Genomic DNA, 27,548 nt, shown 5'->3' on the forward strand with positions numbered 1-27,548 from the left:
AATCAAATATCAGCATCTGGCAGTATGGTCTCTACGCTTGTGAACAGATCAGGAAGCCATCTTAGATTTTCTTTTCATTTTCCCTATCTGAGTACTACATAATTATAATAGCCATCAACCGACCAAGTAAAAATTAAAGCTATGACTAATCTTAATTTTACACAAAAAGACTGTCACCAACTTCAAAGTCTTTATCAACACACTGATCCAAAGACATTTTCTTCCATTTCTTACCCTTTGATTTGGACCTGAACCTGTCAGGCGTTTTGGTAAACTGAGCGAGTCTCTCTGCCATAGACTCATATTTCTCGGCTTGTTTTTCATCAAGGTCAGGTAACTTCCTCTTCCGTTGTGCAGACAGTTTGAAAGGTTCAGGCTTCGTTATAGTATGCTTTGATGAGCTGTTTGGCTAGAAAAATAAACAGAGGGCCATGATGGCCCTATATCGCTCACCTGTTATCATTGCACTTGAGGACAAGAAGGTCCTCAGAAAAAATATCTAAGTCCAAAGAACAGGAACAACAAAGGGAAGAAATTTAACCAAAAAGAAAAAAAAATTCTTACAGTACAGATATGTCAAAATACACATAAAAATTGGAGGTACCATCCATGTTGTACCACAGAAAAGTGGTCTCGGATTTTCCCTACGGCCAATAATAAAAAAGTTACTAAAATAAGCTTTTTATAGTAACATAAAAGGGAAGTAATTAAAAAAAAATTATTGTAAGTGAACAAAAGAAGGATCTGCCAAATAAATCTGTTGACATAAATGAAATTTCAGATCAGTATCTTCATTAGTTACGGAGATATACCCATTTTAATTTGAAATGAAATAAATAATTGAAATAAAGGGAGGTAATTTGACATAAAATCAGTCCATAGTTTAGTTATCTACCCTGATTGGCTCAGTGCAACTATTGACAATAATGAAATTTCAAATAAGTCCTATAAGTACTTACTGATATAAATCCATTTTGATTACAATCAGGGGAGGTAATCAGATATAAAATAACTCTGGAACCTACGATTGGATCTGATTTGTCATGGAATCCAAGATTTATTGTTGTTGAAGATATTTTGGAAGTTTGTATCAAATAAAACCATAAATGAAGTTTCTATATCGCTGCAAAAGCCAAAATAGTTAATTTTGGCCCTTTAAGGGGCCATAACTCTGGAACCCATTATGGGATCTGGCAGGTTGAAGAAAGGAAGCAAGATCTTGTGGTGATACAAGTTGTGTGCAAGTTTGATTAAAATCAAATCATAAATGAAGCTGCTATTGTGCAGACAAGGTCAAAATAGCTAATTCTGGCCCTTTCAAGGGCCATCACTCTGGAACCCATAATGGAATCTCACCAGTTCAAGAAAGGAATCAAGATCTTATGGTGATACAAGTTTTCCCTACGGCCAATAATAAAAAAGTTACTAAAAATAAGCTTTTTATAGTAACATAAAAGGGAAGTAATTAAAAAGAAATTATTGTAAGTGAACAAAAGAAGGATCTGCCAAATAAATCTGTTGACATAAATGAAATTTCAGATCAGTATCTTCATTAGTTACGGAGATATACCCATTTTAATTTGAAATAAAGGGAGGTAATTTGACATAAAATCAGTCCATAGTTATCTACCCTGATTGGCTCAGTGCAACTATTGACAATAATGAAATTTCAAATAAGTCCTATAAGTACTTACTGATATAAATCCATTTTGATTACAATCAGGGGAGGTAATCAGATATAAAATAACTCTGGAACCTACGATTGGATCTGATTTGTAATGGAATCCAAGATTTATTGTTGTTGAAGATATTTTGGAAGTTTGTTTCAAATAAAACCATAAATGATGTCTCTATATGGCTGCAAAAGCCAAAATAGCCAATTTTGGACCTTTAAGGGGACATAACTCTGGAACCTATGATGGAATCTGGCCAGTTCAAGAAAGGAACCGAGATCTTGTGGTGATACAAGTTGTGTGCAAGTTTGGTTAAAATCAAATCAGAAATGAAGCTGCTATTGTGCAAACAAGGTCAAAATAGCTAATTCTGGCCCTTTCAGGGGCCATAACTCTGGAACCCATAATGGAATCTGGCCAGTTCAAGAAAGGAACCAAGATCTTATGGTGATACAAGTTGTGTGCCAGTTTGGTAAAAATCAAATCATAAATAAAGCTGCTATTGTGCAGACAAGGTCAAAACAGCTAATTTTGGCCCTTTCAGGGGCCATAACTCTGGAACCCATGATGGGATCTGGCCAGTTCAAGAAAGGAACCGAGATCTTATGGTGATACAAGTTGTGTGCAAGTTTGGTTAAAATAAAATCATAAATGAAACCACTATCGTGCTGACAAGAAATTGTTGATGCACTCACGCACGCACGGACTGACGACAGACGAAGGGTGATCACAAAAGCTCACCTTGTCACTATGTGACAGGTGAGCTAAAAGCATCTTGAACTGATAAAAATAGGAGTTGTAAAAATGTGATTTATCCTGTCAGATGCAGTGAAATTTAGAGATCATCTTTGTGCCTATCACATTACAGGTACGACAGGAAGCTTTACTAAATCTGCAAGCATTCCAACTCAACTAAGGGGGCTCCATGGCAGCTTTGTTAAGGTTGCTGACTTTGAATCACTTGCCCCTCACCAATGTGGGTTCGAACCTCACTTTGCACGTTGAATTCTTCATGTGAGGAAGCCAGCTGGAAGAAACCATCCAGCTGCCTTACGGAGGGTCGATGGTTCTACCCTGGTGCCCTTCCATGATGAAATAATACACCATGGTTCATACACATTCTTTCAGACAAAATTCCCTGACATTTCCCTGACTTTTCCCTGACATGAAAGCATTTTTCCCTGACTTTTTGGTTTGGTACGATACAAACCAAGTCACCTAGTATGATTTTTGTTATCTTAAAATGTGCACATTTAGTGGTTCAATTTTAAATGAAAAATAGAATGTTGGCCTCCACCACCCCTACAGCCAACCCGTACCTCCTTTTTTGACAAACATTTACATTGTTTAATATTTTGTTTGTTTATTCCAAATCAACTGGATATGGAGCTGGTGATTATACAAAACACATTGGCAAGCAAAATGACATGAATTATCATGCATTAAAAAGTAATCAAATACACTGTTTCAAACAAACAAATGTTTTTATGTTATGACCAATAGACAATAAAGCAATTACTTTTGGAAACCTGAACATATTAGCCAAATCAAACTGTTTGTCTGAACATAGCTTTACTAAATTACATTAAAATGGAATTGTCATTCTGATTACCAATTAAAAAGAGTAACATCTATAGGATATATACCATGCAAAACACCTTGGTAGCAAAAGCATGTCTTTAAGGTATTGTAGATAATATTATGTTCAATTTTATATATCGCACATAAAATAAGCCCTGCATAATTAAGTGACAGTATTGCATACTATTATTTACTATATGTATATATAGTAATGGCTATGTGTAATGGACACTATACAGGAGAGAAGGGGATCGAATCATTAGATATAGCCATCACCAGATTTGCTCAGGAGGTAAGGGGTGCAAATCCCTTTCAGTTCCTTTTATATGGAATTTGAAAAATATGTAGAATATAGATATATGCATATAATTTAAAATTATGCTTTAATTGTTGTAAGTGTGATAGCTTTCATGAAAAAGGAAATATTTGAAGAAACTGCCTTAACCTTTACAAATTGTTGCCTAACCAGATCAGAAAATTCCCTGACATTTTCCTGACATTTTCCAAATTTCAAAATTTCCCTGACATTTTGTAAAATTCCCTGACCTTGAAAAATTTTTTTTTCCCCTGACTTTTCCCTGACGCGTATGAACCCTGTACACATGTCCTTTTGTAAATATCAAAAGCATTAACATTTTAATAATGACTGAAAATTAAAAGACTGTAGTGTATATTCAAAATAAAACTTGTCTTTTGTCATCAGTCTGGGAAAGAATTTTTACCAAAATTTGTGAACATGGCATTGTTTTCCCAACCAAAGTCCAAAAACATTTTAGTGATAATGTTGGAATGCCACCAAGTGCATGCAGACATACCTGTTTTCCTTTGTCAGATCTCAGGGAAGTAGCAAAATCCTTGACATCACTATCGTGTCTCGTCTCCATATTGTGAGTTTTTATTCTAGAGTCAGTTTCAAACTTAAATCCTTCAGGCTTGGTTAACTCTTTTGTTTGCACTACACAAGCTGGTGCTTTTGCACTTAAAGCTACTTTACAAGACTCTTGCGCAAGTTTACGTTTCTTTGCTAGTTCCTGTCTGAAGTAGGAGATTTTCTCAATCTCAAGTTGTTCTGAATTCTTCACAGCTCCCTGTGCCTGCATCTTGATGGGTTTACGTCTGTCGAAATGGACAGGAACACTTTTAGTATTTTCAAGCCTACTTAATCTCAAATATGTGAGACTTAGTTACTATTTCTTAATGTGAGCAAGTTATTTCAAGACCTCAAACTGAACTGAAACTATATGAACAAAACAAAATGCAGATTTCCGAATTAGAAGTGCTAAATGACAGCAGCAATGTTTTAAACATGGTTACAACTGACTCAATGATCTCATGTCAGGTGTCTTTAATATGTAATTTTAAAACACAATATGACAACTAGGCCATCATTTATTTGTATTAAAATGTGTCAACAATTTCTTTGTGCATTAAAGATAGGACCGCATGTTGCAATCAAATCTTTTCTAAAATGTAGAGCTTGATTAGTCTGATTTTCAAAACATCAAAATATGCTCAATCAGTTTGGCCAATGAAAAGATAGCATTGTTTCTATGGTTCTATGCAACAATTTCAATTTTATTTCATCCAATGTGTTTTCATATAATTTATGGTAGTTACTTAGCATATATCATAATTCTACTGACATTTTCTTGTATCATTTTTTTTTTTTTTTTTTTTTTTTTTACAAATTTTGTAGCTTTTAATGAAACTTTTCAGTTGTATAATATGATGAAATCTAATGTTTATATCCATGTGCTTGCTACTAAGATAATTGCCCATGCTTTTAGATTTGCAAATTTCAAGCCGACATTAAGATAGGATTTAGCATTGTATAACGAGTTAAAATGTTTCATTTGTTATGTTTAGAATGACAAAAAATGTTAAAAACCATTAATGTATCTGTTATACTGACTTTAACAAAGTTGGAGTGGTTGGTATAGTTATGCCTCTGTCAGTTTCAGAGCTGTTGGATCCAGATCTGGTTCTCTGGGATGGACGTTCTCCAGACAGGCCGCGTGTATGATTCTTGCGCCTTGCACTATCATTACTGGACTGTTTATTTATTGTTGAGAAAGAGCTGCTTCGTGCAAGACCACTGGCCTGTTTGTTCGGTGTTCGACCTCGCTCTGGAACAACTGGCTTCTGTCTCCTTGGTAATGAATCTGACCTGAAGTAAAGGTACAAAATGAAGTTTTAACATATCATGTCAACAAATCGAAATATTTTCTCTGCTTCAGATCAATCAATAACATTTAGATCTGTCATCTTTAATACCTTTACAAGACAGTGAGTACTAGTTAAACAAACTGTGAGAACTCTCTAGCATTGCTGTAATGTTAAATACCTACAGATATGCGATTTTAAAATCACTGGTTCCAAGCAGTAGTTTTCAACATAATTCAAACAATTTCAAATGAACTTTAAAAATAAGATATTCAGATATATAAAACAAGAGGGTCATGATGACCCTGGATCGCACACCTGAGTAATATGAGCTACATGTTTCAAATGTCAAACTGATGATTTTCCGAAATTTTTTGGAAGATTTTCCGATGTACAATCAAGTAACCCCTGGGGCGGGGCCACTTTTACCCCGGGGGTCATGATTTGAACAAAGTTTGTAGAAGTCTACTAGGCAATGTAACATATCAAATATCTAAGATCTAGGCCTTCTGGTTTATATTTGGCAAATTTATGAAGATTTTTCTATGTACAATCAAGTAACCCCTGGGCCTGGGTCAATTTGACCCTGGGGGGTCAAGATTTGAACAAATTTTGTAGAGGTCCAATAGGCATTGCTACATTTCAAATGTATTACTCGGGGCGTTGAATTCTTCATGTGAGGAAGCCATCCAGCTGGCTTACAGAAGGTCGGTGGTTCTACCCAGGTGCCCGCTCGTGATGAAATAATTCACGGAGGGGCACCTGGGGTCTTCCTCCACCATTAAAGCTGGAAAGTTGCCATATGACCTATCATGTGTCGGTGCGACGTTAATTCCAACAACAACAACATGTCAAATATCTAAGATTAGGCCTTCTGGTTTATTTTTAGAAATTTTTTGAAGATTTTCCTATGTAAAATCAAGTGACCCCTGGGGCGGGGTCATGATTTGAACGAAGTTTGTAGAAGTCTACTAGGCAAGGTTACATATCAAATATCTAAGATCTAGGCATTCTGGTTTATTTTTAGCAAATTTATAAAGATTTCCCTATGTACAATCAAGTAACCCCTGGGGCGAGGCCAATTTGACCCTGGGGGGTCAAGATTTAAACAAATTATGTAGAGGTCCACTAGGCAATGCTACATGTCAAATATCTAAGCTCTAGGACTTCTAGTTCATTTTTAGAAAATTATTGAAGATTTTCCTATGTAAAATCAAGTGACCCCTGGGGCAGGGTCAATTTTGACCCTGGGGTCATGACTGAACAAATTTTGTAGAGGTCCAATAGGTAATATTACAGGTCAAATATCTACGCTCTAGGCCATCTGGTTTATTTTTTAAAATTTTTTTTGAAGATTTTCCTATAGAAATCTATGTAAAATCAAGTGAACAATCAAGTAACCCCTGGGGCTGGGTCAATTTGACCCTGGGGGTCAAGATTTGAACAAATTTGTAGAGGTCCACTAGGCAATGCTACATGTCAAATATCTAAGCTCTAGGCCTTCTGGTTTATTTTTAGAATTTTTTTGAAGATTTTCCTATGTAAAGTCAAGTGACTCCTGGGGTGGGGTCAATTTTGATCCCAGGGGGGTCATGATTTGAACAACTTTAGTAGAGGTCCACCAGGCAATGCTACATGTCAAATATCTAAGCTCTAGGGCTTCTGGTTTTTGAGAAGATTTTTTAAAGATTTTCCTATGTAAAATCAAGTGACCCCTGGGGCGGGGTCAATTTGAACAAATTTGGTACACTAGGCAATGCGTCACACCAAATATCTAAGCTCTAGGGCTTCTGGTTTTTGAGAAGAAGATTTTTAAAGTTTTTCCTTTCGGCTGCCATGGCAACCAGAGTTCTGCATGGAATTCAATTCTTTGAAATTTTTTAAAAGTTTACGGACGCCGGACGGTGAGTGATCGGAATAGCTCACCCTGAGCTAAAAATAAAATATATGTGTTAAGAATTATAAACTACCTTTCAAGTGATCTGTGCTGTCGTTTCACTCCTGGTTTAACTACCTGTTTTTCTTTGCTATAAAAAATTAATATCTGATTGTCTTTCTGTAGGAACCATTACATAATCAGCAATCAAATTAACCACACTGTGTTATACAGAGCAAATTCAATTCAGTTATTATTTGCAAAATTGAGAAACAATGTGTCGTATTCCAGTAAGCCTCAGTTTGCTGCCATTCTAGTCTTAAACATGAATTCTACATCTACAAACAAGTGATATACAAAATTTGACAATTTTAGGTTGTAAAATTGAGGTATTACATATAAAATCATTGGCACAAATACCATATGGAATCGAAGTAAAGACAGAGTTCCTTGAGGAAATAAATGCTTACTGATTTTGTGATGTTTTGGCAGCAGTGGTTTTCTTTTTCCATTCCTCCAAGTTTGTACATATGTTATTTGGTGGTAGTTTTTTCTTCTGTATTGCTTCATAGTGTTTTTCTGTGAATAGAAATCAAAGTATTACTAGTACATACTCATAGCAGTAACACTGACCATGTTATTTTGTGAAATGTTATTACCATATGGAAAGAGCCTGGACCTGTTATGCGGGTTGGAAATATATACTCAGTTTTTGGCAAAGTGGAAATAAAAAGACCTGCCAGGTGTACAGTAGCCAACCTTTAAATAGTGGAAAATTGCATAATTTCAAAGATTTTGTTTTTACTGAAAGAAATGTTAGGGAAATCACCTATAAAAAAGCCTCTAGAATACATAATCTGTTCATACCACTCCTTCATACTTGATATAGGATAAAACAAACAATATCTACATTTCATAATAGTAATTTCATTTACAGTGTTCCTAAATCTACTAGTGTGTATCTTTATCTATCGACCTAGTCAAAGAGTATAAAGAGCTAGTCAGAGAGTATACTGAACTAGATGAAGAGTATATAGAATTAGCTTGGGAGTATATTAAGCCTGCTAAAATAGTATACTGATTTAGTCTGATTGTTAGAGTGTATTGAGCTGATCAAACTGTGCGAGTGTACTGTGCTAGTCAGAGAGTGTATTGAAGTAGTCAGACTTTGAGAGTGCATTGAGCTAGTCGGGGGTAGTCAGACTGAGAGTGCATTGAGCTAGTCGGGGGTAGTCAGGCTGAGAGTGCATTGAGCTAGTCGGGGGTAGTCAGACTGAGAGTGCATTGAGCTAGTCGGGGGGTAGTCAGAGTGTATTGAGCTAGGGGGGGGGGTCAGACTGAGAGTGTATTGAGCTAGTCGGGGGGTAGTCAGACTGAGAGTGTATTGAGCAAGTCGGGGGTTGTCAGACTGAGAGTGCATTTAGCTAGTCGGGGAGTAGTCAGACTTTGAGAGTGTATTTAGCTAGTTGGGCGTGAAACAATTGTGTTTCCTGTATCCCTACCTACCCTAAATTTTTGGCCTGACCCTAAATGTTTTTATGGCCTTATTTTTTTTTTCTACTTTCCTATAAAAAGTTGCAAAACTTCACTTTTTATGCTTTAAACATGGTCATTGATGTTAGAAATCAACTTACTGATGCTCTAAAGGCATAACCCCCTTATTTGTATTCATCTTTTGACATAAAAATAATTTCCGAAAAGTCTCAATAAAAAAAAAATCCTATCTACCTTAATTTTTTTCAGCATGTTACCGGAAACAAGGATTTTTTTTAGGCCTCAGAGTGTATTGAGCATACAGAGTGGGTTAAGTGCTCTGCACATTGTCTCATATGCCAATTTAAAAGTCACTATGATTAAAGGTGCAAAATAAAGACAAATCAATAGACATAAATCTTAAACAAGAGCACCGCCTTGCGGGTGCTGACGCTCATCTGATTTTTTTTGTATAATAGAAATATTGTCCTACCCATGATTTTCTAAGTCTAAAAAGGGCCATCATTCTTGCAAAAAGCAGGATAGAGTTATGTTTCTTGATGTACAGTGTCCACTTATGATGGTGAAAAACTGTTGCAAGTTTTAAAGCAATAGCTTTGATAGTTTATGAGAAAAGTTGACTTAAACATAATATTCAACCAAGAAAATGATTTTTCTAAGTCCAAAAGGGGCAATAATTATTGCAAAAAGCAGGATGGAGTTATGTTGCTTGCTGTACAGGGTCAGCTTATGATGGTGAACAAGTGTTGCAAGTTTCAAAGCAATAGCTTTGATAGTTTAAGAGAAAAAGTTTACCTAAACATAAAACTTAACCAAGAAATCTGATATTTTCTAAGTCCAAAAGGGGCCATAAATCTTGCAAAAAGCAGGATGGAGTTATGTTTCTTGCTGTACAGGGTCAGCCTATGATGGTGAACAAGTGTTGCAAGTTTTAAAGCAATAGCTTTGATAGTTTAGGATAAAAGCTGACCTAAACATAAAACTTAACCAAGGAAAACTGATTTTCTAAGTCCAAAAGGGGCAATAATTCTTGCAAAAAGCAAGATGGAGTTATGTTTCTTGATGTACAGGGTCTGCTTATGATGGTGAACAAGTATTCCAAGTTTCAAAGCAATAGCTTTGATAGTTTAGGAGAAAAGTTGACCTAAACATAAAACTTAACCCAAAAAATCTGATATTTTCTAAGTACAAAAGGGGCCATAAATCTTGCAAAAAGCAAGATGGAGTTATGTTTCTTGCTATACAGGGTCAGCTTATGATGGTGAACAAGTATTCCAAGTTTCAAAGCAATAGCTTTGATAGTTTAGGAGAAAAGCTGACCTAAACATAAAACTTAACCAGGCAACGCCGACGCCGACAACCGCTCAAGTGATGACAATAACTCATCATTTTTTTTCAAAAAATCAGATGAGCTAAAAAAGACTACACATTTTGTAATATAGTACTAAACATTATGATAGCCGTGCAATATTCCCTTGAAATCAACACAAGAACAGAGAAACAAATGATTGTTTCTGTATTTTCTTAGACTGACATGGGTGGTCATTTTGTCCTACTTTCATGTTTATCGTTTTTCCGTAATCGGTCGGAAATTCTTCGGGATCACGTGATTTTAAAATTGTTCCGAACTAATATCCTTTTAAAGATGCGCGACAAAATAACTGTATTTCCATGATGGTAAGTATACACGACTTGCACAAAAATATGAAATGTACAAAATTTAGGTTTAAAATTGACAGTGACATATATTAGGCCAAGACAATGTGTTTAATGTCTAAAATCTTATTAAATTAATGTAGCCATATGTACATAAATCAGTGTATTTAGGTAAATTTCAATGACATTTTGTTTCGGCAGTGTAAGACAGTTATTCATTTATATTCTTAAAACTATACTGAAAAGAGATTAACTGAAAAAGTTTGCAGACGAAGTTGTAAAAACACTTTTATTCGGGAAGGGCCTGAATTGTCCTCCCGCAAACTTGTAGTATAGATGTTTATTACCTGTATTAGAAGAATGATATTCATGAAGGTTTTGTGAGTTACAAAATTGTTGAATTCCATGTGCTAAGTTTGTAAAAATCACGTTATCTCTTGGGCATATAATATATTTTGCATCTATTTATAAATTATAGCCTCGTTTCGGAGGATTCTTTCGAAAAAATCCGAAGATGCTCGACGGGTTCGTAAGCAGTCGGAAAACATACTTTCGGTTTGACATAGGCAACATTTTTTGTTTATTTGTTAGTTATTCTTGAACATATTCATGACTATTTGGTCAGATCTGATGCAGTGAGCCATATTTTCAGTAAATAGGAAGTCTCAGCTACAAACTCTGGTTTTCATATAATACTCGTTCGGGTTTTAGTAATGGACCTTTAAAGTCAATGCCTGCAATTATTATAAAGTTCTGCTCCAGACATGTGTTATGAATAAGGATACATACACCATCACATTTTTCAAAACCCCAAATGTTGGTACTTTTCATGTTGTGCCAATATTGAATAACAAACAATTTCAATTTTCACATACCAACAGTATTAGGTGTGATCATTTTTCCTGAGCGAGTCACTCTTGGGCTTGGTGTCTGCATTTTTTCTTCATCTGAAAAAAAAAAAAGAAAAGAAAAAAAAAAAAAAGTAAAATATTTGCAACTTCCTTGTTAAGGGATCCATCTAATTTGTTCAGGCCTAAATTAAAATTAAGTTTGTTTGACCTTTACCGACCCAGTATTTTTACAGTGGGTAGGTAGGTAGGTAAATAATTTTATTATATTTTAGTTTTTTTTAATGTTTGTTGTCTCAGTAATAATAAAAATTAAAGTATATTTATTAATACCTATTGCTTGTAGATAATCTTGGAAGATGCTCTGTTAAATGTATGCTTGTAATAAACCCCTAGCCCTATTCATGCACACACAATATGGGCACAGACTTAATTTGCACATAAGGCAAAGTAGTATCTTTCATGTCTATACTTTTTCTTTATATATATATCAAAAATGTTTTCACTACATCTGCGCTTAAAAGTACAAAACGATATAGTCGGGAAAATATTTGGCATCTAAACACACTACTGAATTACAGCTTATTTTCAACAAGTGTTTGATGCTTAATTCAATAGCTTTTTTATGAGTTTCAGAAGGTTTTTACAACGGTTATGGCAGTATGCAAGCAAAAGTGATGATTTTTTAGCTTTAAGCTACTTGCACGTATTGGTCATGTTACTAAGAACAGAAACAAGATTGGGTTTCCCCGACATCAGACATTTATTATGCCACTGTCCTGGCAAAAGAAGTATAAGATTTTTATACCTCTTTGTTCTGGCATTACAAAATTAAAATATTAAAACTATCTAGCTTGTCATATTTCAAAACATTTACGTTCGTGTCAAATTCTTGAAATTCGGAAACTGAGATTTTCTCACTTCGAACAAATGCATTTCAAAACGATCTCTGATTAAAGACATTTTGAAATCAACAATTAAGTCAGTTCATAATATATTTTCACAGATAATCAAATTTCCCACCATTCGCCTGTCAATTGCCGTAATACTGTCACTGTTATGAAAGCAGTATTATGTACAAGCAATTTTCAGATATAACACATAGTAGACAAATAATAATCTCATGTACATTACGTTTCCTTTGTAATCAATCATATTTGTTCTTCTTAAATTTCGTTTTCACAGCAGACATTTTTCTTTCAGGGAATTTTAGTAATCACCACCACCTAGTTGCTCTCCATAATAACTGCATCGGTAGTAAAAATAATCACAGTCTAGCCCTTACCGTATTTTCCAAAAATGTTACGACTAGTTATTTTCACTTTCTCAAGACTTATTTCCCGAAAAATGATTATTTTGTAAAGTGTCCCAAAAATATGGACACAATAATCATAATCCACCCAATGTTGAAAGCGTAATAAAAAGCGTAAACGATTATCGGTAATTAATCTGTTGATAAACTTAGTCCTTGTCCTTGTTTTCATCATCAAGTAACACCCGCCTCAAAGAGCTAAAAGAAGTGTGTAGGTATCACGGCATCTGAAGCGGAGATCAAAGCGTTACAGTTGCCCGAGATTGTCATGGAATTACGTCATGTTTTCGCGCATATAACACATCACTGTTTGATCGTACCGCCTCGGTTCTTTGAATTAATCAATAAAAAAGTTTCTTCTTTAATTTCTTAAAGCGAATTTAATAGCCTGTATAAACTGACAGTAAATGTGTCAAACGATAATTGTGGATATCCTACCTCTGTGAGCTATTTTGCCGCACTAACATAAATCTGTTTGCCAAAAGTCGTTTTACGCCATGTATTTAAATTGCTAACGCTTTTTCATAATTTAAGATTTTTTTATTCTGTTTTTTTTTTTTTGTTTTTTTTTTTTGTACCTTCTGGTCAAAAGTCTGAACTTTATGCCCATAGAATTTATCATTTATTTACTTTTAGAAAGAAATAAGTAATTTTAAGACTGCACTGTTTGAAATTTTACAAAGAACTAAATTTAAATTTGACCGTTTTTACAAAATTTTGCCTACATTCCTGTCGATATCTTATTAAAATCGTTATAGAATTCAAACTATATTACTTCTTAAGCGGTGCTAAAAAAATATTGATGCGATAATAACAAAAAAAATGAATGCACTATGCGCGTTTTTTTTTTTTTTTTGTGTATGCGTAAACAAAAGTAACGTCGAGTGATGGAAATTAGATATTACGATAGCTCGCACGTGCTCGTGGAATGGAAAAGTACCGGCCTGACGTTTTGGTTTCTTTACGTTTAGCGGGTAAATTAGATACTAGATTCTTTCGTCAGTTTGCCTTCCGGTTATAAGCGGTTTGATTGTCGTCTGCATCCTATGGCCTTAGGCAACGTTATCGGCATAGTTGACACGTTTTCGGAATACACGAGATGATAAACAGTCCGCTTTATCGAGTTCTACTAGCCGACCGCGGGTTGCTTTCTCACTTGCCATAATTATGTACGCATTTGTTAAATAAAATAATCGCCAGTTGCAAGCACCAAAATAAGTTTTTCCCTTTGATAAGAAAATAAAAATATTTTTTTTCTCTGGAATGCAATAAAATTATTTGAGTGGGGGCAATTTTTTCGGGTCGGTCGGTAAAGGTCAAACAAACTTAATTTTATTTTAAGCCTCACCTACATTTCAAGCCAAGTTGAGTCTGCCATATTTCAGTTTTGAGAGCTTCGATATTTTTTTCTCTATTTTTCCATGCAAACAAATCTAAATTGAACTCAGCTTTCTTCAGAAGAGATGAAAATTATATCTGCTGACATGCACAGAAAATTTTAACATGTAACTAGAATTTATTTTGCCTCCTACAAGTTTCTTGCATTTCTATTGGTCAATAGACGTCATGTGGAGACAGGATATTCCATATCCTGCTAGTATATTTCAGATATGAATTTTGATTAAAACAAAATGGCTGCCTCACTGTTGGCGTAATTGAATCAAGTCAGATTATTTATAATTTGGCTCCAGCGATAGTATCGTTTCTGAGAGTAAATTTAGTGTTTTCTTGCCCATTTCATTCTACTTAAGTTGAGGCTCATGAAGTTTGACAAAAGTTAGCCTAAAAGTGGAATAACTCTGTATGGGATACATGGCCATTGAAATCTTGTTTTAAGTTAAATCATCGTAAAATAAAGGAATTGACATATCGAGGGTTCAATGCAATAAGGGCATTTCTACATATAATTGTATTTGTTACTCAGCAGTTTGTTGTAGGATCATTTAATCTACGTGGAAGATAAATGATTTAACAGGAAACGGGATGAAAGCCGAAGTATCAAGACATTTCTGACATCGTGAAATCTGGTGACTTTCGAAGGGATGGAACAAGAAGTCTGTTAGTGTTTCTGGTCTAAACCAGTTCATAACCTGTGTAAATGAGCTTTTGTGTTTTAACCAAAACACAGGTCATTGTGCATTTTATGGCTGGTGTAAATCAACTATAAACAAAACATGATGACCAAACAAATGACTGTAGGATTCCAGTCTGCACTGTAAATAGCTTTGTTAATATACAAAATGTGTTGATTATAGTATGTAAGTAAAGGGTAGTCGGCAAGATAAAATCATTACACAGCTTGTTGGTGACAAGATACGGGATATACGCTGTCTTGAAAATCCATATCAGGCGAGAGCACAGCTCTCGCCTGATATGGATTTCCTCGACAGCATATATCCTGTATCCTGTCACCAACAAGCAGTGTAACTAATAGTGTCTGTAGGACAAAGAGTGTGCCCCCCACTGGTACATTTGTCACAAATAAGGGGAAATAATTCAAATGTTTGCAGTCTTAATGGGGTATAGCCTAAACAAACATTTTATGAAAGGATTCATTATTCTAGGACATATATTTTTGGGCTATGAGCATCACAAACAAAAAATCCACTATTTTGGCTACTTCAAAGGCCGTAACTCTGTAATAAGCGCTAAGATTTTCAAGAAGAATGCCAAGTGTGCAAGGTAACATTATGATAAAGACTGTGGCAAGGTTTCATGAATTTACATCAAATACTTTTTCAGCTAGGCACATAATTAGGTGAAAATGTGCATTTTTTTACTATTTCAGGGGCCATAACTTTAAAAATAGGAAAAGGAGCCAGCCAAATAATAAGAGGTGTGCAAGTTTATATCATGATAAAGACTCATGCAAGTTTTCATCCATTTATATCATATACTTTTGAGCTAGGTGCATCACAAGGTGAAAATGTGCACAGATGAAAAATAGGTGTGCAAGTTCATATCATGATACAGACTCATGCAAGGTTTAACTAATTTATATTACCGTAATAATTCTATTTATAGCCCATGCTCTAATAAACGCCCAGTCCCGACTTTTTGTAAAAAAAAAAAACACGGCCTTTTTAAAGAAAAATTTCAAAAATACGATGTTATCTAATAAGCGCCCATCCTATGAATCTTAGAAAATAATCCTACCTTTTATCAGTTAAACAGCGAGTTTTCTTATTTCCCTTCTGATGTAAGATCGTACATCACTTTTCTTGTCTTTAATTCCAAATATTTTATATGAACACAGTATTTTAATGCCCACTCCTTGCACGAACAATAGCACTATCACTGTGTTCGTTTTCAGGTTCTTATATGCATGTCAGTATAGTTCGGAAAGAATGATTATTTTTATTTTTTATGAACATGATAACCTTTTATGGCTGCTTTAACTGAAACTAACACACAAGCCGCAATATCAAATATACATGTAATGTGTATTGACCCAGGTAAACATGTGCTAATGCAAAGGCGCGCTTTTCGTAATATGTCACGTCACTAGTCTGGCATTTTGAGACAGGGGGGTCCCGCAAGGGAAATTTAATCAATATTTGATTCAAGGCGCTTTGATCTAAAACAATAGGGTGTTGTTTAAATTTGCTTGAAAATGACAGAATCACGAACAAAAATACTTAATACTATAATGACAGAATAAATTAAATTTAATCATGTATTTTGTGAGTTTAGCTTGGCCGGTTATAGTACCGATCTAGTACGGCCGTTATCGATTTTTGTACGACTCAGGGCTCCAGATAAAATGCGTATTAGCGTAAATTACGCTTTGAAATAATGCATATACGCATGTCTGATAATTTTTAAGCGTATAAAAACGTATATGAAATTACAAAAACACGCTATGACTTTTTACTAGCGTAAACTCTGAATCTAAAATCTGAATCGTCTGGATGTGTTATGTAACAGAGCACGGTAGGCATTAATTCTTCCACATCGAATGTACACATGCTTTGAATGGTACTCAATAAACCTAGGTTAAACTGAGCCACACCATGAGAAAACCAACATATTGCATTTGCGGCCAGCTTGGATTCAGACCAGAGTGCGCGGATGTGCAGGCTGGTCTGGATCCATGCTGGTCGCCAATGCACTATGTTGGTTTTCTCATGGTGCGGCTCAACTATATGATACACTCAATGTGTGCGTAAATCAAATAGTTGGGAATTAATACTGGAGGTACGGTAGTGTATTTTAAAGCGGTGTTGATTTAAAATATCAACTTCCAGTGCGGAGTAAACAACAAGAATGTCTCTTTCTATGAATGTAAAAGTGAACAAACACTATGCATTTTTAAAACAACAAAAATGATCCCTAAAACATAGCTTAAGGTGTATATATTGAATATCGGATTCAGTAGCGAGTGTGAAGTCATAAATAGATAGAAAGTAATACATTATTCCTGGTGAAGCCAAAGCAAGCCAAGGGAGAAAAAAGAAGCAAAAACTTGAATATTTAATTGAAACTGAACTGCAAACAAATTCATGGGTATTATGTACCCAATAGATATGTTATAAAACTGTTTTCTTCACATTCATAAATTTTCAGAGTAAAATTACTCCTAGTCAATTTCAGATTTTAGTATTTTACTCATTCACCAAAAATATGCTGAGTAAATACTCATAGATCAAAAAAATTATCTGGAGCCCTGCGACTATCACATCATTACTTTCTTATAGTCACCGGTATATTCGAAAATCAATATTACATCAAGATTTTGAATGTTTGCTGGTGATTTGTCTCTATTATTTGCCCATCCCTAACTTTTGAGACGACCGGGTTTCTAATAAACGCCCGGGCTATAAATAGAATTATTACGGTAAATACTTTTCGAGTTAGGCGCATCACAAGGTGAAAATGTGCATTTTCGACTATTTCATGGGCCTGACTCTGAAAATAGGGGGCAGACCCAGATTAAAAATAGGAAGTGCACAAGTTTGTATCATGATTAAGACTCATGCAAGGTTTCATGAATCTACATCACTTTTTGAACTAGGCATGTCACAAGGTGAAAATGTGCATTTCTGACTATTTCTGGGGCCATAACTCTGGAAATAGGGGGCAGAGCCAGACGAAAAATAACAGATGCGCAAGTTCATATCATGATAAAGACTCATGCAAGGTTTTATCAATTTATATCAAATACTTTTTGAGCTAGGCGTGTCACAAACTTCCAACGGACGCACCCACGGACAAGACCAAATCTATATGCCCCCACCACTCTTGGAGAGGGGGGCACAAAAATGTAACTGAAAAGTGTGTAGATGCTAAACAATGAAACTGTTTGAAACCATTATTACCTTTAGTAACTCGAGCAGTCTGTTCCGGTTTCCTTCGTAGTTCAGGTGTTGCACTATCTTCCACATTGTTAACTACACCTTTGAAGGGAAATTAGCAAATTAGCAAAACTTTAATAAGATTTCTATTGTTTTACATATACAATCACCCATTCATACTCAAAGTTCACGACTCCACCTTGTGACCTGCAAGTATTAATACAGACACAGGTTGCGCCTCTTCTGTTGTAATGCCTGCCTGCTATAAAGACTAGGTAAACTTGCTTCAAAGATCTTTTATATAATAATGTCATTTTACTATAAATCAATTGCAAACAAAAAGCACTGGTATAGTGTAAGAACCCAACTGGAAAATGTTCCACTTATTATTTCAATACATACCAGATGGTGTTTTTGACCTTGGAACTCTCTGGGGTGTACCTGTAAAAAGAACAGGTTGTTTTAGACATCTATCAGTCAAGTGATACATTCATATATCAAGTAAACGTTAAATGGACTGTAGATATATGGATAGTGTTGCATGTGTGAAGAACCACTGTTCATTAAAGACAGGACCCTAAAAATGATTTCTGTCTTTGTCTATTGTAATTTTCTGCCTTTTTTTGCAAGACTAGAGGAAATTTTATCTGTTACATCAGGCAATTTGAATTCTACAAAGCAGACTACTTTCTGCATTTGACAACAATCTTTAGAGAAGTAAGAAGTGATGAAGATACCAGCAGGAATTAGAACACTTTAATATTTTGTACCTGTAGTTGATTTGGAACGTGCCACCCTCTGTGGTGTGCCAACATTTGGTGTTCCTGATCCTATCAAAAGAATAATACATAAAATTTGTACTTTAATACTTGTACAAAAATATACGATACCAACATTTAATCACAATATTGTTGACTAGATAAGTCAATGATATATACAGTTAGAGAATTTTGGGATAAAGAGACATTGGTATGAATTAATATAATTAAATATTCAAAGAAACTTTTTATGAAACATTTTATTCACTTTTTTCTACTGCCTCTAGTCTTGATTAACAGATGCAGTCAGACGGTGAGACCCACAGTCATGTTGATACTATGCCAGATTGTCATCAAAATTTTTAAACTGTAGACATTCAACTCAATTATATTTCAGTCGACATCTATCGATGTATTGAAAATATCTAATTGTTAACATGTTTCTCTCCTTTGCATCGAGATGCTCAGGACATAAAATAAAACTTTGCTGCTGTCTCAGTACAAGGATGAGAAATGCTCAGAACAAACATTACCACAGTATCTCAGTATCAAGTAAGTGTTGTCATATTTATATATAATTTTCCGACAAAACATTTGTAAGTAGACTCAGGCAGCAATAAAATGTATACATGTATATACTTGTGTTTTTGTTAACATAATACCTTCTGAAGTCACTGTCTTATCAATTAAAGATCTTAATTATCCAGTGATTGATCTGAACAGTTACCTGATGACTTCACAACTCTCTTGGGTGTACCAGCTTTTGGGGTCCCTGAAATAATTTTTCTAAAAAGTCCATTTAACTATTACATAACTGTTAACAACACATATTTTCTTCAATAGCAATGAATCTTTCTATGCAAGCGACTTGTCAGTCCTCCAATTCAAGGATCTTGAGTTCATTTTTAAACAAGAGGGCCAAGTCTTCAAAGTTCTGAACGTGAACAGCTTGGGCAGTTGAAGTCGACAAAGGACATTTTTCTACCTGAAACGTAACAAAGTGAGATGCCCTTGCTGCTAAGAATAGAAAACTAGTCTGAGAAGCACAGGCTATTATTGCGAATTAAAAGAAACTGATAGAAGACACTGAAGCCCGAAACTTACACTTGATGGTGCAGCTATGTCTTTGACACTTATATTTAATTGTTAAGAAATAAAGTCTTGCATTGTAAGTCAGACTCATTTATGAAAACAAAATTGCAAGTCAAGTTGCAGTGACACTGATGTACATCACTGCCACCCATTAAATTATACATACATTTATTACATGTTTGTTTGGGTTAAACACCGTTTTCAACAGTATTTCAGTCATAACAGCGGGCAGTTGACCTAAGCAGTGTTCCTGGATTCTGTACCAGTACAAACCTGTTCTCCGCAAGTAACTGCCAACTTCCCCACATGAATCAGAGGTGGAGGACCAGGGCTCTCGTCTGGCAAAATTTGGGGCTGAATATTGACCCAATTCCCACTCAAAATAGTATGTTCCCCCCCCCCCCACCACAATTTCATAAAAAAAATATACCCCCTTGAGTTTAAGAACATCAGTGCTAAGCACTTTGCAGTTGACTTGTTGGCCTTAAAATTTGTTTCCAAAAATTCACCAGCTCAGAGAAAAAAATACAAAGTGTGATGCCTGAATAAGGTTGTTCAACATGTTTAATGTTTATAATTGGCAGAATTCATACAGCAGAGTTTATAATTAACATAATCCAGGTTTGGGTCAGTAAAGTTGAAAAGAATGTTTATACTTATTTGCATTTCTTTTCGCGTTTGAAATTCCCCCTCAAAAGATTTTTTTTTGAAAAATCATGCAAAGTCCCCCCCCTTGCGTGGACCCTGGCCCCAGTCCTAAAAAGCAAATGAGAGCCCTGAGGACTAATGATTTTCATGATAGTCATGAAGAACATACGCCCTGCCCAAGGATCGTATTCACGACCCCCCCCCCCCCCCCCGATCCGTAGACCAACGCTCTACATCTTGAGCTAAGCAGGGATGGGGGGCTTACATTTATTACATAAACATATACGTTTATAATGGAAGTATAAAGCAGCATGTACCTGACACTGCTTGATTTTTTGCGTTAGCTGATGCTCGTGTCTGTCTCATCTCACTCTGTGGTGTAGAGAAAACATCATTGAACAGGGCACCATCAATGGTTCCATTATTTGTGTCATTTTCTATATTAACAGGAACGCCATTTTCATGGTCATAGTCTGAAATAAGAATATCCTATCTGAATTTCACATTAATATCATACTCTTCACATTTTCAATAAGCTTTTACTTCTCAGATTCAAGGGGTCTTCGTCTTTCTTCTTTTGTTCACTTGTTCAGAAAGGCCATAATTAAACAAGTGCTGTCCGTAAGACAGAGCACTTGACTTTCTTCAGTGTTTGAGTAGAGCTTTACTAGTAAAAACTTTATAAAACTTTTACCAAAATATTCAATCATGTTAAAAAGGGGCATAGCGGAGATTATCTCGGTCAGGTTATAGGGATTGTTCAGGGATCATTTCGGGGCGTGAAAACCACGAGATCTCGCAAAAAATGACTGGAATCTAATTGAAAATGACAAAATGAGCCAAAAAAATTTAATCCTTGTTCTTAATCTGAGCAAATTAGTTGCTATAAATGGAGGTCATTCTAATATCAAAGCTGCATTCAAGTCGCCCAATTTTTTAATATCCACACTCCACTAATTACTAATCATTGGCCTGTTGACAATTTGCAGGTGAGGCAACATTGACTTGAATACACATTGAGTTATGGCATAATTTAAACTCCACCTACTTCAGGTACATGTACTTGTGAGAAGCTTCAGGTACTTGATCAATCAAATTAGCCGTTACATCAGAGGTGTTTGTATTCCACCAATTAGTGTAGTTAAGTTATGGTAGCCAGAACTAGTACATGATATTCAAAAAGCTTCCTTTAAGCTACAGTCACACATATGGATATGTCTGTGCGTTGAGGGATGGTGCAGCTACGTCTTTGACACTTATATTTAAGTGTGTAGCATGTTGCAAACGTGACATTCATATGTTGAAACTGATCAGCAAAAACATAGAATCAGTTTTTAGACCCTAGTGCAGTTGATGGCTTCCTGCTAGACAACAGTGTTTATTCAAAAACTGTTTATCATATTGAAAAGTGACAAAGAAAAAGATCAAGGTGCATGCAAGATTAGGCTTAGTCAAGAAGGTCTGAGTGACTTTATATTTCGGACCATAATTTTTCCAGAAACATGCACAAAGTCATCAGTCTGGTCAGTACCAGATTCTTTTCAGCTCAGAGATCCATAACAGCATACATGTATAAACATCTCCGAGCTGAATTTCTTTAGCTACTGCCGCTTCAGTCAGTACATTGACAGGAACAGGGATCACTTTTGGCCGCGATTTCGCGATATCCTCGCGTTATTTTGGCGAAAATCGCATAAATTTTGCTCAAATGCGATTAAAAATCGCATCCGCATGGCTGTGGATCTTTTGCCGAAATTGCGACTTTTCGCTTCAATGCGGACTTTTTTGATTATTGTATGAAGTTTATTAGGCGCTTGTATTTCGCTTTTATCTCCATAGAGCGTCCGGTGATAATGATTACCAGGCAAAAATCACCCGATTTCGCGAAGTGTCAAAATGCCACCGAAGAAGAAATTGAAGCATTTTTAAGGCCAAACTTTGCATCCATTTGCGCGGAAGAGTAGCGATAAGAATTACAAAAAGGTGGAGAAACCACCGGTGAAGTCTCTTCATGGGAAAAAATGCTGAACGCCCGAAATTCCAAACGAAATGGTTGTAATTGAGGGTAGGGTCATTAATGAGTTTGACTTCAAAGCTGTCCTGGCCTAATGGAATACAGAACGATTAAAATGTAACTGAACTTCCACTTGGACAGAACAGCTTTGAAGTAAAAGCTCAAAGTTAGCTCTTTGGAAAAATACATGTGGACCCTGCACTCGGCTACAACTTTCATCCACTGGCGCCAGATCAGAAAGAAAATGCCCCTGTACATGTTATACCCTACCCCTAGGTATTCTATAAGAACCATGGTCGTGAACGGGAAAATATACTTACCCATTTCAATCGCGTATTTCATACCTAAAACACGCAGTTCAGTAAATGTGTACTATTGATATTAAACAAGTGGTAATTTATCTTCCGTTGTGTGCCGGTCACATTTCTTCAATACTTCTTATCTTAGAAAAACAACGTGTAGTTTACAGTTTTTTCAAAGGTACACAAAAAACTTGCTTGAACCTCCCTGGTGAAGTTCCGGTCTAGATTACAGACACACTCCGACTGGTTGATGTGAAAATGTATGTCAGTCGTCATTTTACTACACGTGCACGCTAAAATGTTTATATGCAGCATAAATGTGCAAAATGAATTAAATAAACAGAATAGATGTATACCAATGTATGATTTCAAATTCAAAATCATATGCAAGATGAATTTCATTCATCATTTCGAGTCTTATCGTAAAACTGTGAATATATTGCATTCTGTTTTTGTTTGTTTACATTTCGCTTAACATGTGTACACTGCCGTGACCTCTAGACCGGATGTTCATTAGGGGAGTTCACGCAAGTTTTTTCTGTAACGTTGACTAAAGCGTAAAATATATGGAGCATCTCTGCAATATGGAATATTGAGACAATGTGACTGGTGCACGATGGAAGATAAATTATCGCTTGTTTAATATCAATAGTACACATTTACTGAACTGCGTGTTTTAGGTATGAAATACGCAATTGAAATGGGTTAGTATATTTTCCCGTTCATGACCATGGTTCTTATAGAATACCTAGGGGTAGGGTATAACATGTACAGAGGCATTTTCTTTCTGATCTGGCGCCAGTGCTTTCATCAACCTTTTCAGGCACAGAATTTTGAGTTATGTTAAAAGTGTCTCTGAAAGGAACTGTTTTGTTTATTTACAAAGCTAAACTGTTCCTACAAATAAACAGATGTTTGCTTTTCAGTGTAATAAAGGCTGTCCGCCGATGTAAAATCTCATTATAAAAAGAAAAAATCCCATTTCATTTTGTCAAAATCTCATTGATTCAAGGCAAATGGGAATTAATCTCATAAAGGTCCCTGCCAAAAGTGATCCCTGCAGGAAAGGGCCAATATAATCATATATGACCTTTAGTTCCGTCAATGCTCTGTGCTTCTAGTCAAAGATAATTCGATGTTCAGATTGTCTTATATTTGTGACGGGCAATCTAAACGTCAAAACTTTGAAGGACCAAAATAATGAAAGATAAAGCACAGTACACAGTCATGTATGATGTAAAGTCATTGGCAGTGTTCCCAGATACCCCCAGTTTTGGAGACAGCTGTTATATATCACTTTAAACTTCAAATGCAAGTAAGAACACTGATTGGTTTTATCGATTGTGCATATTGGCATGTAGACAGTCGGTTGACGTTAATTGTGTACAGTTACTGAGTACACCAGAAAATTCATAATTTTGGATATTATTTGGTAATTTTTACATAAATCAATGAGGAACTGAATTCCTTTTCAATACATGTAAGATAAGATTAATTTTATTTTGAGTCGGCAAAACAAGTAACGATACAACATAAGCACTCAAGGTGCTTTTGAACCAACTAAAGTTTCATTTGAGTAGGAAAGATCGTGTTTGCATACAAATCCTTTGTATTTTCTATTTTTAGAACTGATAAGACAGCGATTGGGTGGGCAGATGCCGAACATCCATGTTTTTGTATTAAAACAGTGATGTTTTTTCTAACGGTCTAAACTTTCTTAAAACGCAAATTATATCAATATCTTTTTTGATCACAGAAAGTTTATAAAACAAGCAATTTATTGTAACTTTTAATTTATGCGTGAAATCACGGCGATCTCACCTATTTATGGCATTTTTGTGAAATAATCAGCATTTAATTTACTCATTGACCATATCGACATTATAGGATAAATCCGTCTTCCGATATTTCCATAAATAGGGCCAGGGGGGCTGGCGAGATTAACCGATATAAAGACCGTTTACAATATTAGCGATTATTTTTGCCAGAAGATAAGGATTTAGGAAAGTTCTTACTTTCTCACAATGAAAATACTATTTTACCACCTTGGCAACAATATCTTTGCAAAAATAATTTGTTAACCTTGAAAAATGCGAATAACTTCACACCATGGGTATCGAGCCATGGAAGCGGCAGAGTAGAATAAAAGATAAAATTTCAAAAATTAAGTAAACTTTGAGGATAATTTTGCTACATTTTGATTACAAAATATTCTATGATAATCTGCATTACTTTTTTATTCATTTTCTTTGTTAAAAACTTGAAAAAAGGACGATACCCACCTCCCCGCAAAACCGGGAACGGGCGTTTATTAGTGGCTAATACCGGAAAACGGGATTTATCCTATTAGGTCGATATCGCGAATAGCATGTAAAGCATCTGCAGCGATGAAAATTTCATTGGAAATTGCTTCAACTATTTTGGTCTTTCGAGTGTTTGACATGAGTGGGGATATTGCACATATGAAAAAATTATCTTGATATTTCCTAGAATTGCGTCAAATTGACTACTGTGCTTCAAGATGTGCACTCACCAGTGGGTTTGTGAAGTGACCTAATAAATATATCTCTATTCCCTTGATCTGTAAATTTACCCCCCACATAGTCCGAATAATTTGACGTCAGAACTGATTCTGAGATATTTTCGTGATTGGGCAAATCCCTCTCTTTACGTCAAAACCAGTAAAGACCTTTTCTGTGGTAAAAATAGATTTAGGTAAAAACACGATCAGGCAATATACTTAAACGATGAAATGGTAAAACAAAATGAAATTGAATCATTTTAAGGTTTTAACATATGGTAACAGTAAAACATGTTAATAAAGCGTAAACACTGTATGTTTCACTATGGCTACCTTGCTGTATTTACACGTCCGCCATTACACTCAGTACACGCTGACAGTGCAGTTGGTCGTTATCGATCACGTGACATGAATCGGAGCCATGTAAAATTTGTGTAAACTTTACGGTGTGTTGTTTAAAACAGTGACAAACTCGCGTTTTGCCGTTTATTCACATAAACATCAGTTGAATGGAAGGAAAAAATGGATATCCTTTCCAGGTCTTAAAATTTCACTAATATCTTTGTTTTTAATAGTTAAAATGCTATTTAAAAATCGCCGCCTCACCACCTAGTATCGTCGCGGAATGTTCACCACAGAAAAGGTCCTTCCTGTTGTACGTGGAGGAAAGATATTGACCTATGCAAAAATTATCACAATCAGCTGGACTACCCCCACACAAATAATAGGAGTATAGGTGGATATTTTCTAGAAGGAAGTGTCTAGGGGTACAGTTCATAACTCTAGAATCTGATTCTAGAGGTACGGATCCGTACCTTTAGACAAGCCTGTTAGGGGTTTTCTAGGGGTACGGACCTCCTTTTTCTAGAGATTTTGGGTTATTTATATCTTAAATTTTGTTGAAAATGAAATAACAAGACTTAACCAGTCTTCACTTAAAACTTGGATCTAATAGACCATTTCACGAAGTATATGCGCATGCGCAAACTGATTACCGTTAATCCGTGAATTAACGTGATTAAACGATAAGACAAAAACTGGGGGCTAAGAGATAGATAGATAGATAGATAGGTTATGTACAGCGTGTTAAGTTTGTTAGGTTCTGTAGTTTATTGACAGGTGTAATGAGCGGGAATTTCAAACACAAGTTGCGTCCTTGATAACTTGTTTAATTAATCAAATACAAACTTTTTACGCAAATGGCGTCGAAAAATCACGTTTTAGCCTAAATAGTTTTGACGTTGCTGTTTTTACAGCGATTAATTTAGTTTCGGGCGCCCATTTCAATCAAAAAGAAATTTATTTCATTTATTATAACAGGACCGTTGAAACCTATATGGTAATGTAATTTTCAAATATGTACTCTGACTATTCGTCGAAGGAATTCTTACTTTATGCAAAGACCATGCCAAAATCATTCTACGAAATTATTTTTTTCGAACGGAATGACTAAGTAATGTGTAAAAACCATTCCATAGAATTAAAAAAAAGTAAACTCATAATACAAATTTATTTTACTGTAAAATGAGAGATAAAATGCGGGGTCTCCGACTTTTTTTGCTGTATTGTCTTCAATTTTCCCCTACCATCCTTTTCACACGAGATTAAGGGAAAAATACTAACAACAAAAATTTCATTTTAAGCGTACTTCAATTTTGTTAGCAATTCTTCGATTTCTTTCCGATTTTTATTGTCACACTTGTATGCAGGGCGTTCGGTTGACCCGAGGTCCCGGGTTTTGACCCGCGAAAATCGAGAAAAACTCGTATTTGACCCGCATAAATTACGCCACGTGCGTCGGCTTGACTCGCGGAAATTTACTTTGATGCGTCTCAAGTTCGATAGTTCTGCCCCCTGTCAATCAAAATTCCAGTATTTCAATATTGTTCGTCGGCACAAGTGGAAATTTGGCAGTAGGCGGAGCGTCGTATGTTAATTAGCTACCGACAGATGTCAGTCACGCCACGCGCCAAATGACACGTGATTATCTCGCGGTTTGTATTTAGTACAATATGCCTTGTCATTATCAAAGGTGTTTATTGATCAATGTGTAAAAATTAATTGATAACCAATGCAGCCTTAGATTATCGTGTTTGTACCACTTGTTAATTATTTTGTGCGCTCGATACGATTACATGAGCCGGTCGGCCGTCACAGTCTATAGCAAATTTATTATCATTGCCGAGGCTTTGTTTGGGCCAAAACAAATTAAATAAGCAGAAATTATACGTGGTATGATGAGAAAATGAAATTAAAACAGTTATATTTTCAAGAATTTCAAATGTTACTTTCGTTTTCCGTATTTGTCACGCGTTT

General features: G+C 35.5%; 1 protein-coding gene across 1 annotated transcript in view; it reads right to left on the reverse strand.

The window, feature by feature from the left end:
- Positions 1–161: 161 nt before the first annotated feature.
- Positions 162–27,548, reverse strand: part of LOC128554289 (targeting protein for Xklp2 homolog) — a gene marked incomplete at its 3' end in the record, with an annotated part of 38,057 nt that continues 10,670 nt past the window's right edge. Inside the window, exons 2-12 of the mRNA XM_053535546.1 lie at positions 20,713–20,868; positions 19,383–19,427; positions 18,668–18,727; positions 18,300–18,338; positions 17,922–17,999; positions 11,319–11,390; positions 7,764–7,872; positions 7,388–7,444; positions 5,167–5,421; positions 4,070–4,370; positions 162–409 (exon numbers count right to left, since the gene is read on the reverse strand). Of these exons, the coding sequence (XP_053391521.1) occupies positions 162–409; positions 4,070–4,370; positions 5,167–5,421; positions 7,388–7,444; positions 7,764–7,872; positions 11,319–11,390; positions 17,922–17,999; positions 18,300–18,338; positions 18,668–18,727; positions 19,383–19,427; positions 20,713–20,868 (1,420 nt within the window). The remainder of the gene's footprint in view (positions 410–4,069; positions 4,371–5,166; positions 5,422–7,387; positions 7,445–7,763; positions 7,873–11,318; positions 11,391–17,921; positions 18,000–18,299; positions 18,339–18,667; positions 18,728–19,382; positions 19,428–20,712; positions 20,869–27,548) is intronic.

This window comes from Mercenaria mercenaria, unplaced genomic scaffold (genome assembly GCF_021730395.1).
Source record: "Mercenaria mercenaria strain notata unplaced genomic scaffold, MADL_Memer_1 contig_4908, whole genome shotgun sequence".
NCBI lineage: Eukaryota > Metazoa > Mollusca > Bivalvia > Venerida > Veneridae > Mercenaria > Mercenaria mercenaria.